The 14,090-nt window shown below is 31.9% G+C and overlaps 1 protein-coding gene across 1 annotated transcript; it reads right to left on the reverse strand.

Annotated features, from left to right (window-relative positions):
• Positions 1-1,245: 1,245 nt before the first annotated feature.
• Positions 1,246-13,206, reverse strand: LOC127719231 (neuronal acetylcholine receptor subunit alpha-3-like). The gene is made up of 5 exons (XM_052225247.1): positions 13,200-13,206; positions 10,640-10,797; positions 8,381-8,490; positions 5,519-6,051; positions 1,246-3,862 (listed from the first exon to the last, which is right to left on the reverse strand). The coding sequence occupies exons 1-5, from the start codon at positions 13,204-13,206 to the stop codon at positions 3,501-3,503; spliced, it is 1,170 nt and encodes a 389-aa protein (XP_052081207.1). The 3' UTR covers positions 1,246-3,500.
• Between the last annotated feature and the right edge of the window lie 884 nt (positions 13,207-14,090).

Raw genomic sequence — 14,090 nt, forward strand, 5'->3', positions numbered from 1 at the left:
TATTTCTTTTCTTTTAAAATTTTATGTGAAAAATGAACAAAACACTCTGTATTTCTGACCGTATTTCCATTTTTGTAGAAAGTTTTGAATCGCTTGTTGACATCGGGAAAGGGTGCTCTCAGACACGCCCGCGTTCCAATGTCGTTAAACAAATTTTTTTTTAGAAGACCTCCAAAAGCGATCGTTTCCAAGACGAAGACCACGCGCTCGTTGTTAGAAACGTGATAAAAACTGCGCACTGTTAAAGGGCCGAGCCACCTTAAACCGAGGCTTATACTTCTTAAAGTCCACATTTCCTGCTAACGGAAATGATATGTGCATCTGGAGGTTGTAAAAGTAATGCTCCATTATACTGTGGAAATGTGATTTATATGAAACTGGGTGCAGTTATTGTCCTTAAAGAAAAAGAGGTTTAAAGTCTCATCACCAAACAGAAAAACAATTGATTATAACTAATTCTGAAATTAACTGATTCACAATTTTTTTATAAACACATAACCAACTCTTTGTTATATCTTAAATCTGCTTTTATACCTTGCGTTGCATTTGGGAGTTCCTGTTATCTAGTTTAAGTTTTAATTTAAACTTGGAATTTCATTTCAAGTTCAAGTTTGAATCCAAGTTCGAGTTAATTTTGTGATATTTTGAAACTAAATATTAAAATGAAATTCAAAACTTTGGAGTAGATGGTCAATTCTAGTTTTAAGTTCTATGATATTAAGACTATTACCATTATTCATTCTATTACTCTAGGACAAACAGTGATGTTTATAAAAAAAACAGCCATTCTTCAACACAAACATGAGAGTCACAGAAAGACAATAATCGTTCATGGGTGAATCAGAAACAAACAAAGTTATAAATTCATTCATTAGTCCTGACGTCAAAGAATTGAGAAGATATGCATATCAATCTCCTTGTTTGGTGAACATTAGATGATTTATCATTATGTCAGAGGGAAATATAAGTTTCGATGTGATTCCAGAGAGAGGTGAAAGCGTATCTCACAATTGCCTTGACAAAACATATATGATTCAAGTCGGCAAGCAAAAGCCAATATATATGCATGTAATATAAGTCCAATCGAATCTAAGACGTAAAGTCTACGTACTAAAATAGTTTTTATTCGAAAATCAGGACAAATTATATACAAAATTATACAATAAATATATACATGATGTACATACCATCAAAACTGCATAACATAATTTAAATATCTTCATAAAAAAGATAAAGACTTCCAATTTCAAGTTGAAAATTTGGAATAAGATATCACATTAAAGATCAACCAAGATTTTAAATCGAAATAAAGGAAACAAAAGGGCCCCTGCTATAATATATAAAATAAATTATATTATTCTATGAATGCTATATCTAACATTGTCTAATGCAAAACTGAACATAAAAGACTAATTTATAGTACATCTAGTTAAATAAGGTTTCAAAACAATACATCAGTATGGTAAATATACATAAGGACTTTTATACTATATATTATCATAGCATCAGAAAGGTCGTTTATCTGAATCAATTACAATTAAAAAAAACCTGACAGTGTCATGGTGTCAATACGCATTTTTACAATACGTCAATGTGGTCTTAACAAAATATCTATAGTCTACCCTAGCATTGTACATATATCACTGGAACATACATGCATGTAATCATAGTTTTGATAGGGAAAGTTAAACTTTAAGTCAGCATGGTATAAAAAAAAAAAATTTAACCGCACGCGAGTATGGTGGAAATTGGTTACTCGAATCATATGTTAGCATGATACAACGGGGTTTGTTAAAATAAAAGTCAGCATGGCATCCAAATGAGAATTCAACCATACGTCAGCATTGTACGAAAACAGAAATATTGATGTCAAAAAAGGGGAGCTAAACCATACGTTAGTATGGCGTCAAAAGGGAAGTAGCAAAACTAAAACAAAAATATCTATATCGAAAAAAAAACACAAACAAAACAAACAACAGTATAGAACCAATATACTAAATAGTTCACTTCATATCAAATAAAACTCCCAAATACACCAGAAAACAACAGTAGAGTGTTGAGTAGGGGAAGGCAAAACTTAGAATAATAAAATCCACACAACGAAAATGCCAACATGGCATTCAGCTCGAAATGCATTCTGAAAAAGCACTAATACAAGATACTGTTTGATTGATTTTGATTATTTGTTTTTTGCTAAACATCCATTAACGCGCGTCTTGCGCAAATACAAAATTTCAATCCTGGTATCTATGATGAGTTAATTTAGTGGCAAATACCTCATGTATGTTCAGGACGAGAACAAATAAACAATTATGCAAAGATAGGTCCTTTAATAAATGGTCGACCGGGATGAAGTGCTGAATATTAAGAATACCACTGGATATGAGGGTTTATGGACAGAAATTTTAAAATTATTTAGGAAAAAAAAACTAAAATAGGAAAGGCCAAAAATATACTAAACTTGTGTTTCATATAAGACATATTACGTGATGATACGTTTCAAGATAATACATGTAACAGAAGCGCATTTAAAAAATAATGTGCCTTCAGTAATGCAAGGTGCCAACATAGTTGAAATATCAAAATATAATACAAACGTTGAACAGCTGATCAAACCAAACAAGACCAAGAGTAAAGCCAAATGCAGTCAGGGATACGTAACTATTTAATAAATATCAAAATTTTGGATGTCGTTTACTGTATCATTTCTATAATTTGGATGTCTGGTAGTTTTGTATCATAATATATATTTATAGTATTTGTATTTATTTTGACAACACTATTATGATGTATTTTACGGAATATTGTTAAATACTATATTAAATAAATCTCTTCTATATCATTTCTATTGCGATGAATACATTTTTGACAGCAGAAATGTTTATGCTCGTAAAGACATATCCATTATAATTTGAAACAATCAACAATCGATTTGTAGGGTTTTGTTATACATGTGCAAAATGTATATACATGATTCTGTTAACAATTCACGTAGTGATAACTTCGTACAAATCTTGATTGCTGAAGCACAGTACGCAAATTCGATGGTTTAATTGAATGTACATGTATGCATTGGTAAGTTGTTGCCTGCAACATCATTTTATAAAAGCACTACACAAAAGTAAACCCAAAACGTGCGAAAACGATCCTCAATTCCTTAAATTTTCACTCCAGATTTAGCTTTAGCATTTAGTAATTATATTTGTAAATCATAAGCAATAAAGATTTGTACAATGTTATGTGATTCAGTGAGTGACGAAACTAACCTGAAACATATTGTGGATTCATTATTATTTATGGGATACCAATTGACGTAGATTTCATGGGTATATGTGAACTCAAATAAATGTTCAACGAAGTACAACATTTCTACAGGCTTGTATAAAGACTTTGCAAAACCACGAAATCAAATATCCTTGAAAATACTATTTTCCCTCAGTCCACAAAAATTGGTACCAATAAAAAAATAATGAATCCTCAGTATATGTAGTTTATGTGTATCAGTTTGAAGCGCTCAGTACTATTGGGAAACATAAAAGAACCATCACATAAAAAACTGTGAAAACTGCAAACAGAAAATAATCAAAGAATTCTGCTAGCTCCTTGTTGCTGTAAGGTTTAAATGGCTCACTACTCTCTAGACAGTCTCCTCCTTCTGTCGGTTTGGCATGCTCTGCAACCTGACTTTGATCAAGATGATTTATTCTTCCAGCTCTGCACTTTAATTTCATAAATTTTCTCGCCAAAGAATGCATCCAGTTGGGAGCCTTGTCGTGTTCTGGTTGATGGAAAAGTCTTATGATGAATATCGTAAAGATAATCACAAGACAGGCCATTCCCAATGTTACCGTTAGAAATACCACTGCAAAAAGAAACAAAAAAACATAGATTTGTTTACTTCAATTTAGAAACACGGAAACTACATTGTTAGGAAGGCAATTTAGAAGTTAATATATGATAAAAAAAAAATCTTTCTATTAACGAGTGATTAGCAATCTGAAAATATAAACGTTACTTTTTCTTTTCGTGCAATAATATAGAATTGTTGACTGATTATGATTTATTAACCCCAGAGATGTGATATTTATTAGAGACAACGGCCGAAGGTGAATGTCATATCTCTGGGGTTGATGAAAAGAAAAATAACAAAATAACTCAAAGGAAAATTCAAAACGGACAGTCCCTTATCAAATGGCAAAATCAAAAGCCCTAACACATCAAACGAATGGAAAACAACTGTCATATTCCTGACTTAGTAAAGGCATTTCCTTATGTAGAAAATGATGGATTTAACATGGTTTTATAGCTAAATACATAATTGTATTAACTGGTATCAAAAGTCAACAATAATTTTATTACAAAGTATATGACATTTATCTATCCATCTCCAAATTTTTAGTATTTGTTCAATACATGTATCTGCTCCTTACCTTAATTTTATTCTAAATATATTATCTGCTTTGGTAGTTGCTAAGTACTATTAAATGAAATATTCGATAAAAATAACTAACAAGCACCGAAAAAAAAAGAAAAATGACAATTTGCATGACGTCATAAACCGACGTCGTTGACGTTACCTAGGAAAAAAACTATTAAGGTACTAGTTAGCATGATTTTTCTCGCGTTGAATATAATGTTTTATGAAAGACGATTCCCTATGCTATTAGGCAATGAAAACAGAGACATTTTGTCTTCAAGTAACGGTTGATTTAATAAGAATGATTAGACATATTGTGTTGACGAATTACTACAATGTTGAGTAATGTGATATGACACAATTTTTTTATCTAGCTTCTTACGCGTTTTGTTTGAAGATGCTATCCTTTCGCGTAAGTAGCAACAAACAACTAATTTGAAAAGAGGTTAACTTTAAAATGACGGTAAATACAAGAAATTGGACACGAAATTAAACTGTTAATACTATTAACATTATGGGATATAAACCTCACTCTGAATTGGAATGTTTTCACTTTATACGGGACATTGACATAAAACATGTAAAAATCAAACATGATATAAACTAGAGGGTCAGCGATTACACACTTAGCTACATGTAGCAATAACAGTATAAACAGATGAGGAATGTACGCCGAGTGAACAGCAACTAAGGAACTAATGTAACCAAAATTATTGAATTCTGTAAACAAGTGGTGCTAATCCAAAGATGTCGATTTGAAATTTATATCCTATTATACATTCATTGCCTTCCGAAGTCACAAACATGTGATACGCAGGAATTATTTGTAAAGATTAAATTAAATAATATTCTCATTTAACCATGAAATATCGATTATCAAATACGTGACTAGACATAATGAAAAGTACAATAATTTCAAATAACTCAAGCACATTATGAACTAGATTCGAAAGCATATATCTTACACTCGCGTTCTATGTCACAACTTTTTTAAAACATCAATGGAATGACAAATATATATAGCATTGACACCGCAATCTGGTACATTATGTAGACGAAACAATAAGTGAACATGCATGTCTATAAAAACTGTTACTTTACCTAGAACTGATGTATGTTTTGAAGTTGTAGGCATACTGCCTGAAAATAACGTCAATAAAACAGCTAAAGCAAGTAACACTGTCAGGATATATCCGATCTTGCCTCCGGATTGAAGTGGCAGAAAAAACGTAACAAATGTTAAAACAGCAGTTAAAATGGTCGGAAATATAACACTCATGATGTAATGACCCGGAAATCTTTCTAACTCTATTCGGAACAATAGTTCCGAAAACACCAGGTCGTCTTCAATTAGCTGAGATGGGTACTGGGAGGTTGTTGTAAGATCCCATTCTCCATCTGGTCTGTAGTCTTCTAAATTTATATGAGTTTTGAAGAATGTAAGGTTAACAGCGTCTGCAGGGAAACCCCAGCTAGCCAATTCTATGTCGCAAGTTTGACTGTCATATGGAAAGAACGTAACATCCATGTCACACGAAGTGGACAGAACAGCGGGTGGTTCCCATCGTACTTCTCCGTCATATTGTATTCGGACTGTTTTTTCAGCACCAAGATTTTTTCTTAATTCCAAAACCCTAAAATTAAATTAAAAGAGTTATTTTGTAAGATATTTGTTATCCAGGAAAATCGGAGAACCGAAAACAATCGGTACGTCTTTATGTCTAAATGACTTAATAGATGAATATTTTTTTTAATGGTTATAGTAAATTAGACAGCAGTCCAACGCCACAAATATCGAAGTTATGTACTACTAGTAATTGACAAGTATATCATGTATATGGTAATTGAATATCTTTATCCGTTGTCATAGCGCGTTAACATTTACGTTTAAGTAAATTCTGCTTTTTATAAAAAAAAAAAATAGACGTATGCATTTTTAGATCACCGGGGCCGAAGTGCCGCATGTGAGCTGATGCCATCACTTGGCGTCCGTCGTCGTCTGTCGTCTGTCGTCGTAAACTATTTCAAGAATCTTCTCCTCTGCAAATACTTTTAAACTTTAACCAAATGTTCCTTAGTGTATCTAGTTAATAAATTGTATACAAAGTTTTGATCCATCAACCAACATGGCCGCCATGGCTAAAAATAGAAGATATGGGTCAAATGCCGTTTTTGGCTTATATCTCAAAAACTAAAGCATTAAGAGCAAATCTGACACAGGTAATAATGTTCAATAAATCAAGATCTATCAGCCCTGAAATTTTTAGACGAATCGAACAACCCATTATTGGTTGCTGTCACTAAATTGGAAATTTTGCAGTTTTTGGTTATTATCTTGATTATTTTTGAGATAAAGATAAACTGTAAACATAAAAAATGTTCAGTAAAGTAAGATCTACAAAAAATTTTTATATGACCAAAATTGTCAACTGACCCCTCAAGGACCCCTTAAGGAGTTATTGCCCTTTAAAGACATTTTTACATAATTTGTTCATCATGTTTGCTTACATTTAAAAATCTTCTCCTCTCAAAGTACTGTGCTTAATACTTCTAAACTTTAACTGAATGTTCCTAAATGTAACTGGTTTATACATTGTATCCCAAGTTTTGATCCATTAACAAACATAGGCGCCATGGCTAAAAGTAGAACATAGGGGACAGAAGCAGATTTTGGCTTATATCTCAAAAACTACAGCAGTTAGAGCAAAAGTGAATGAGAGTTAAAGTGATAAATGGGTCATGATCTATCTGTTATGAAATTTTAAGACGAGTTCGACAACCCATTGTTGGGAAGGTTTGGAAATAGTTTTTTTTAAATTTTACTGTCTTTGGTTATTTTCTTTAATATTATAATAGATAGAGAGAAAGTATAAATGTTCAGCTAAGTAAGATCTACAAATAAGTCAACATGATCAAAATAGTCAATTGACCCCTTGAGGAGTTACTGCCCTTAAAACGTTTTTTTTTTTTTTACATTTTTGTGAAGGTTCAATTACTTTTTAAAGCTCTTCTTCTCTGAAACTACTTTGCCAAATACTTAAAAACTTTAATTGAATGTTCCTTAGGGTATCTAGTTTATAGATTGTATTCGGGTATTTGATCCATCTACTTGTCAGTAATCTTCAGACCAATAGGACAACTTATTGTTTGGTTACTGTCCAGAAATAGTTAATTTTTAGGAAATTTTACAGTTTTGGGTTATGTATTATCTTTAATATCATTATAGAAACAGAGAAAGTGTAAATGACAAATTTCTTCAGCAAAGTAAGATCTACAAATAAGCCAAATAGATATAAGAAGATGTGGTATGAGTGCCAAGGAGACAACTCTCCATCCAAGTCACGATTTATAAAAGTAAACAATTATAGCTCAAAGTACGGTCTTCAACACGGAGCCTTGGTTCACACCGCACAGCAAGCTATAAAAGGCTCCAAAATTTACTAGTGTAAAACCATTCAAACGGGAAAACCAACGGTCTAATCTATATAAAAAACGAGGAACGAGAAACACTTATGAACCACATCAACAAACGACAACTACTGAACATCAAATTCCTGACCTAGGACAAGTGCAAACAATTGCAGCGGGTTTAAACGTTTTAATAGTACCAAACCTTCAACCTTATCTGAAACAATAGCGTAACGTCACAACATAGAAAGACACACCTTAAAATAGCAATTGAAATGGCTTAACTCAATCAAAAGACATATTAACACAAGTGAAAATACGCTGAGCGAATGAATTTCATCTATGATACAATGTAAATACAAAATCAATAAAATAAGGGATGAATAATTAAAGTAACAGTATTATACCGCTGTAAAATGTTAAACAATTTCAGAAAAATGCCTGTAACTAAAATTACAGCCAGGTGAACGATATCAGGCTCTCATGAGCCTCTTGTTATATGTAAACAATTTTGTAAGACTTAATAACCCTATTTTTAACTGTTTAATAACATACGAATTCTGCACAATCAATTCGGGGTGCCAAACTACATCCTCAGGTACATATATATATTCAACATTTCCATAGGACGATTTTTTCCAGGCCAATCGGCTATCATTCCATACCTAAAAATTTAAATGATAGGTAAAGCTTAATTAAATCAATGAATTTAATTACAAAAGTAAAGCTTACATTTATATATATAACAGTCTAAAACAATTGTACAGGGTCGTCTAAAAACGACAATGCCTCACAAACAAGAAACCAATACAAAAGTCTCAATCCTTGTTCAACGATGCAGATTAAATATAAATACATACGAACTAGATTAATGAAATTATATTTACAAATATTCCGGCACAGCGTACAAATGCATTCTTTCCAACTTTTGATAAAACCTTATTAGTTGTTGGTGTTGTAAAAGAGCTCACTCATACATGTAAACTTGTGTTTAGTTCTATAATCCTGCACTTTACGAATGAAGGTCAGTATTGGGACGTAAAAGCTACCAATTAATCTCTGCTCCCACGCGGGGAAGTCAATTAATATACAGCTGTCACGCCTACTTAGTGTATAATTTTGTGCTATTAATTAAGTGTAGGATTATAGAACAAAACATACGCCAAAACAATTGTCAATTGTCACTACGATTTCATTTCAACTTGTCCGTATATTTGTAATTTGTAAGACTTATATACATATATATAATACATGTATGTCTAATGAAAAAAAAACAACTAGCAAATTTAATAAGTACCGGTTGGTCTTGAATTGGCGATACTTCACAAATCCCGGCGAGGCAATAACAAAAATGAAACACACGTATACATGAATATCAATTATATGGTCATTTTCATAAATTTACTGTTACAAAACTTTGAATTTTTCGGATAACTAAGGTTTTTCTTATCCCAGGAATAGATTACCTTAGCCGTATTTGGCACAACTTTTTGGAATTTTGGGTCTTCAATACTCTTCAAGTTTGTACTTGTTTGGCTTTATAACTATTTTGATCTGAGCGTCACTGATGAGTCTTATGTAGACGAAACGCGCGTCTGGCGCATTAAATTATTATCCTGGTACCTTTGATAACTATGTATAGAAGTTCATTCCAGTACCAACTTTTTTCAACAGTGACCACGTCTCTTTTTAAAATAAAATATAATCAAACATAAATAGATATACTGACCACAGTAAACCATCCTGATGTCGACAATATCTGTGCCTTTATATCCTAAAACAGTTAAAACAAATAAAAACACAATTTGTAAGACAAAATAAGATCAGATACTACTGGGACACCTTAGACGGCGCTAGAATTATAAATAAACTATATTCCTCAGATAGAATCATATTTTGTGAATAAGACAAACCCTTTTTTGTGCATATACGAATTAAGTTACTTAGTGAGAGGACCTCATCTATATATCTGAACGTGAACTTAACGGATAATGCTAGCTTCTTTTCATTCTTATCATTCTAAGTAAGAAGCCATGGTATGAAGTCGGCTTCGAAAAGAAGAGGAACACAGTTAGTTCCATGGGAATGCCGATTGTTTGTTGAAAAACACGTCCTCCAAATGTAACAAATATGTTGTAAATCTACAAATCAAGCATCTTGATATTTTGGGTTTCAGAGATTTTTTGCTTGAATCGGTGATATATTGCAAAGTACGATTTATCTCTCCCTTAGACAAGATTCTTGTACCTACTTTGGCATTTCTGTTTTTAATAAACCATACAGGGCCAATTCTTTCAATTTGTCTTTTAGATTGGAATCGGGAATACTTGTGTAGAGGGTAGAAAAGTCAAATGTTTTAAAAATAAAGCAAGAGGAAAGAGACTTAGATTGTATGTACTCTAAATGATCTTTGAAATTTATAGGTACCTACATCTGATTCACGCCGTCACTAGAGTAGAAAATTTCCCAATAACTTTGAAGAGGCAAACAATTTCATTTACCAGTTTCATGATGAAATAGAATATATGAAGCAGATGAATAGTTCAGTGCTTTGTCACATAAGTGTGTACCAATTATAAGTGCACAATTGCTTGTTTATTACAATATATATATTACCTGCGCAGTCAACAGTAAAGGTCAATCAACGACTAAACTATTCAAGTAACTCATACGCTACTTGTGTTAAAGTTTTAAAATCTTCTTTAGAATTCAAATTGAGTATGAATTACTGTTGGGTTTGAATTTGTTTTGGTGAATTGTTCACTGCGGTACTTTTGCAGATCGCCAAATACAAAACACTGAGGGTATACTTACCAGTGCATTGACAGCCAGCAAGTTGTATTCTGCACTAACAATTACTGGGTAGGCTGGTAGCACCAGTTTATTGTAACCAGACTCTGTCTGATTAAATAACAATGTGTGAATATTATTTGCGTCGCTCACAGTGTATGCTGTTGAATGCTCCAATAAATCTAGAAAGAAAATATCCATTATTTTATGTACAGCAAGCTGCAATTATAATATGCACACATAGACATAACTACATGGTGTATACTGTAAATAATAAGTGTTTGTGTGTGTGTATGGGAAAAGAAAGAGATATTGGTTTATGTTAAAGAGACAACAAACACCTAATATATCTGTATCTATGTCAAGCCCTAAATATAAATCGAAAATCAGTTTGAAATATTTTTTTAACTCGCTATCAAAGTTCAGCAATACTGAACCACTCTCCAAACCTCAAAACATAATAATGTTTTAAAAATAACAACGTATGAGTCTCACAACTTAAAACATGCATGTGCGGTGGACTAAATCCAGCATTTAAAGAGTAGAAAAAGGTCAATAAAGCGCATACAGTAAAGGATCCCTTTTAATCGTAAATTAATCGATTACAGCAAAACATATGATATTATAATCAATTGCTTTTCGCTTTCATTTTGATGATACTTTGATAAAATTGTTTAATGAAATAGAACCGTGTTCCAATACAAATAGACATCTTCATGTATTATTCCGTTTAATGTACAGATCAAAAAGAGTGTATAAATATGACTAAAGAGTTCTATCAAATGCCTTATTCAGATCTGTTGTTTTCAAGTTGCCTTATGTTCAACCAGATTTACTGACAATTTTTACTTTATTTTCAGCTTTCGAAAACACTGACGTTAAAAACTACATAATATAATCATAATTTTAAGTTAAGTTCTATATAAAAAGGAAACGAAAAGCTTGATTGTATTAAATTTCCTTAAAGCAAAATAAACTAGACATCATTGAGATGGGACCCATCTCTGTGGGCCCGCTGTAAATAACAACTGTCAACTGAAACCAACGTTTTTGACCTTGACCTTTGACCTAGGAAGTTGTACAAACATTATGACACACCTTCTGGTGTTGGTTAATATACATGGCAAGTATAAAGTATGAAATTATAACGGTTCTCTAGATATAGAGCGGACACAATTTTTTACGGACGGACGGACAGACTGATCACTATAGGGCGACCCCTAATAATAAATTTTGAAAAAAAAAACTGATCAAAGATACCAAACTTATGATTTTTTTGTACGCCAGACTTGCGTTTCGTTTACAAAAACTTTGAAATGCCAAATAAAAAGTTTTAGTTTAGAATATATAAGTCATTAGTTCATCTTTATGTTATAATTTATAGATTGAGAAAGGATATAAATTTTTTCGATAATGAACAAATGTTTCGAAATTTTATTTCAGTTCTAGAAAAATATATCACATTTTGATACTTAAAATATATAATAATGTTCATGTATTTAAATAGGGAATAAAGAATATTGAATTGCCTTTTGTTTTTTGTAATCAGATGAATAAAACATTTGAATCAATAACTTACAGATTTACCTTTGATGTTCAATAATGTCTTATTAAGTATAAAGTAGATATAAGAAGATGTGGTATGAGTGCCAATGAGACAACTCTCCATTCAAGTCAAAATTTATAAAAGTAAACCATTATAGGTCAAAGTACGGTCTTCAACACGGAGCCTTGGCTCACACAGAACAGTAAGCTATAAAGGGCTCCAAAAATTACTAGTGTAAAACCATTCAAACGGGAAAACCAACGGTTTTATCTATATCAAAAACGAGAAACACTTAAGAACCACATCAACAAACGACAACTACTGAACATCAGATTCCTGACTTAGGACAGGTGCAAACAAATGCAGCGGGTTTAAACGTTTTAATGGTACCAAACATTTACCCTTTTTCTGAAACAATAGTGTAACATCACAACATAGAAAGACACACTATAAAATATCAACTGAAATAGCTTAACTCAATCAAAGGACATATTAACACCAATGAACATACAGTGAACAAATACATTTGACCTATGATAAAACTTACATTGCATTGCTTTAGAATATATATTTCATTCTATTGACAATTTTATAACCTGTAATTTCGGAATTTATACAAACAAAATGATAAAGTCCTGCACGTAATTAAAACTTTGAGATGTCCGTCTATAAATTTACTGGACATTGAGCGGCATAACAGGGTTTAACTTTCTTACTTATAACATGCAATTAAAAATTATCGAAAAGTAATGTTAGCACCTTTTAGAGAGTAACCGATACAACAGTCAGATTAATCAAGACATTTAGTAATTAATTTAAAAAGATCCTTATTAAATATGAAAACAACACGTTATAAATGTCATGCGTCCGAAGCACTTTTCTGGATTTACCTTCATCAGGAACGCTCGGAGCCGAATATTTGAAAGCCAGGAATACATAAGAACCAAAATTGTTGAATAGCTATAAATTATGATTCGATTGATTATGACGGTAATCGTGTCAATACTTTGCAAGCGCAGCTAACATTTATTTGCTTACCTGTCATTTTATAATAGTTGGATAATGCATGATTAAATTAAAACAAACATGCCCATTTTGGTACTTCCCTCCAACTTACCTATAAAGACAAGTAAAACTAAAACTCCTCTTCTTGCGCAGAGTACTTTAGGCATCATTTTCGGATTGAGATGTTAAGCCGTCAGCAGCAAATACAGTGATTTGTTTCTCAGTCTATTTTATATTTCGGTAAAGTATTTAGGAATTTACTTTATCGAAAGCACTTGTATGTTATATTTTTAAATTACGGCAAAACGTTCACATAAGTCGATGGAAGATGTTTTAATCATAAATACGGAATGCAGTGCTTTTATATAGGTTAAGAGTATTACCCAAATGGAATGAATCACAAAATCGGTTGACCCCAAAACAACCAACGCGAAGTCAAATCTTACAATTATTTAAATTAAAATTCATATGTCATTATTCATTTAATTTGATTTGTCTTTATTTATAAAGATTCACCTCCAGTGAGAAATAATATTCCATTGCATTTCCGGCTTGATACCATCTTAAAAGCACGAAAGATTGCTTTTTTCTAAATGATCACAAAGAAATCATTTAAATTCAATCCTGTTTGTAAAATTTGTACTCACATAAAACCTTTTCACCTTTCTTCCGTGTATCATTCTAGACAAAGTTAAGTATTAGTTATGAATTAGTGATGGATTGTTTTTATATAACCTGACGGTACTTCCTCTTGGAAGAATCACAAAAATATTGAGCCAAAAAAGCACCATAGCAATTAGAAATCATATGTCATTACGCATTTAATTTGATTTGTCTTTATTTATGAAGATTTACCTCCAGTGAGAAATAATATTCAATTGCATTTCCGGCTAGATACAATCTTGAAAGAACATAAGCATGCTT

Source organism: Mytilus californianus, unplaced genomic scaffold, assembly GCF_021869535.1.
Source record: "Mytilus californianus isolate M0D057914Y unplaced genomic scaffold, xbMytCali1.0.p SCAF_11, whole genome shotgun sequence".
In the NCBI taxonomy this organism is placed as follows: Eukaryota; Metazoa; Mollusca; class Bivalvia; order Mytilida; family Mytilidae; genus Mytilus; species Mytilus californianus.

Excerpts from the sequence above, each read along its gene's own strand:
- LOC127719231 (XM_052225247.1), bottom strand. Across the intron at positions 8,491-10,639 it reads TGCTGGCTGTCAATGCACTG|GTATGGAATGATAGCCGATT; the intron begins GTAAGTATACCC and ends TTAAATTTTTAG. Across the intron at positions 6,052-8,380 it reads GAATTGATTGTGCAGAATTC|GGTTTTGGAATTAAGAAAAA; the intron begins GTATGTTATTAA and ends ATTTAATTTTAG.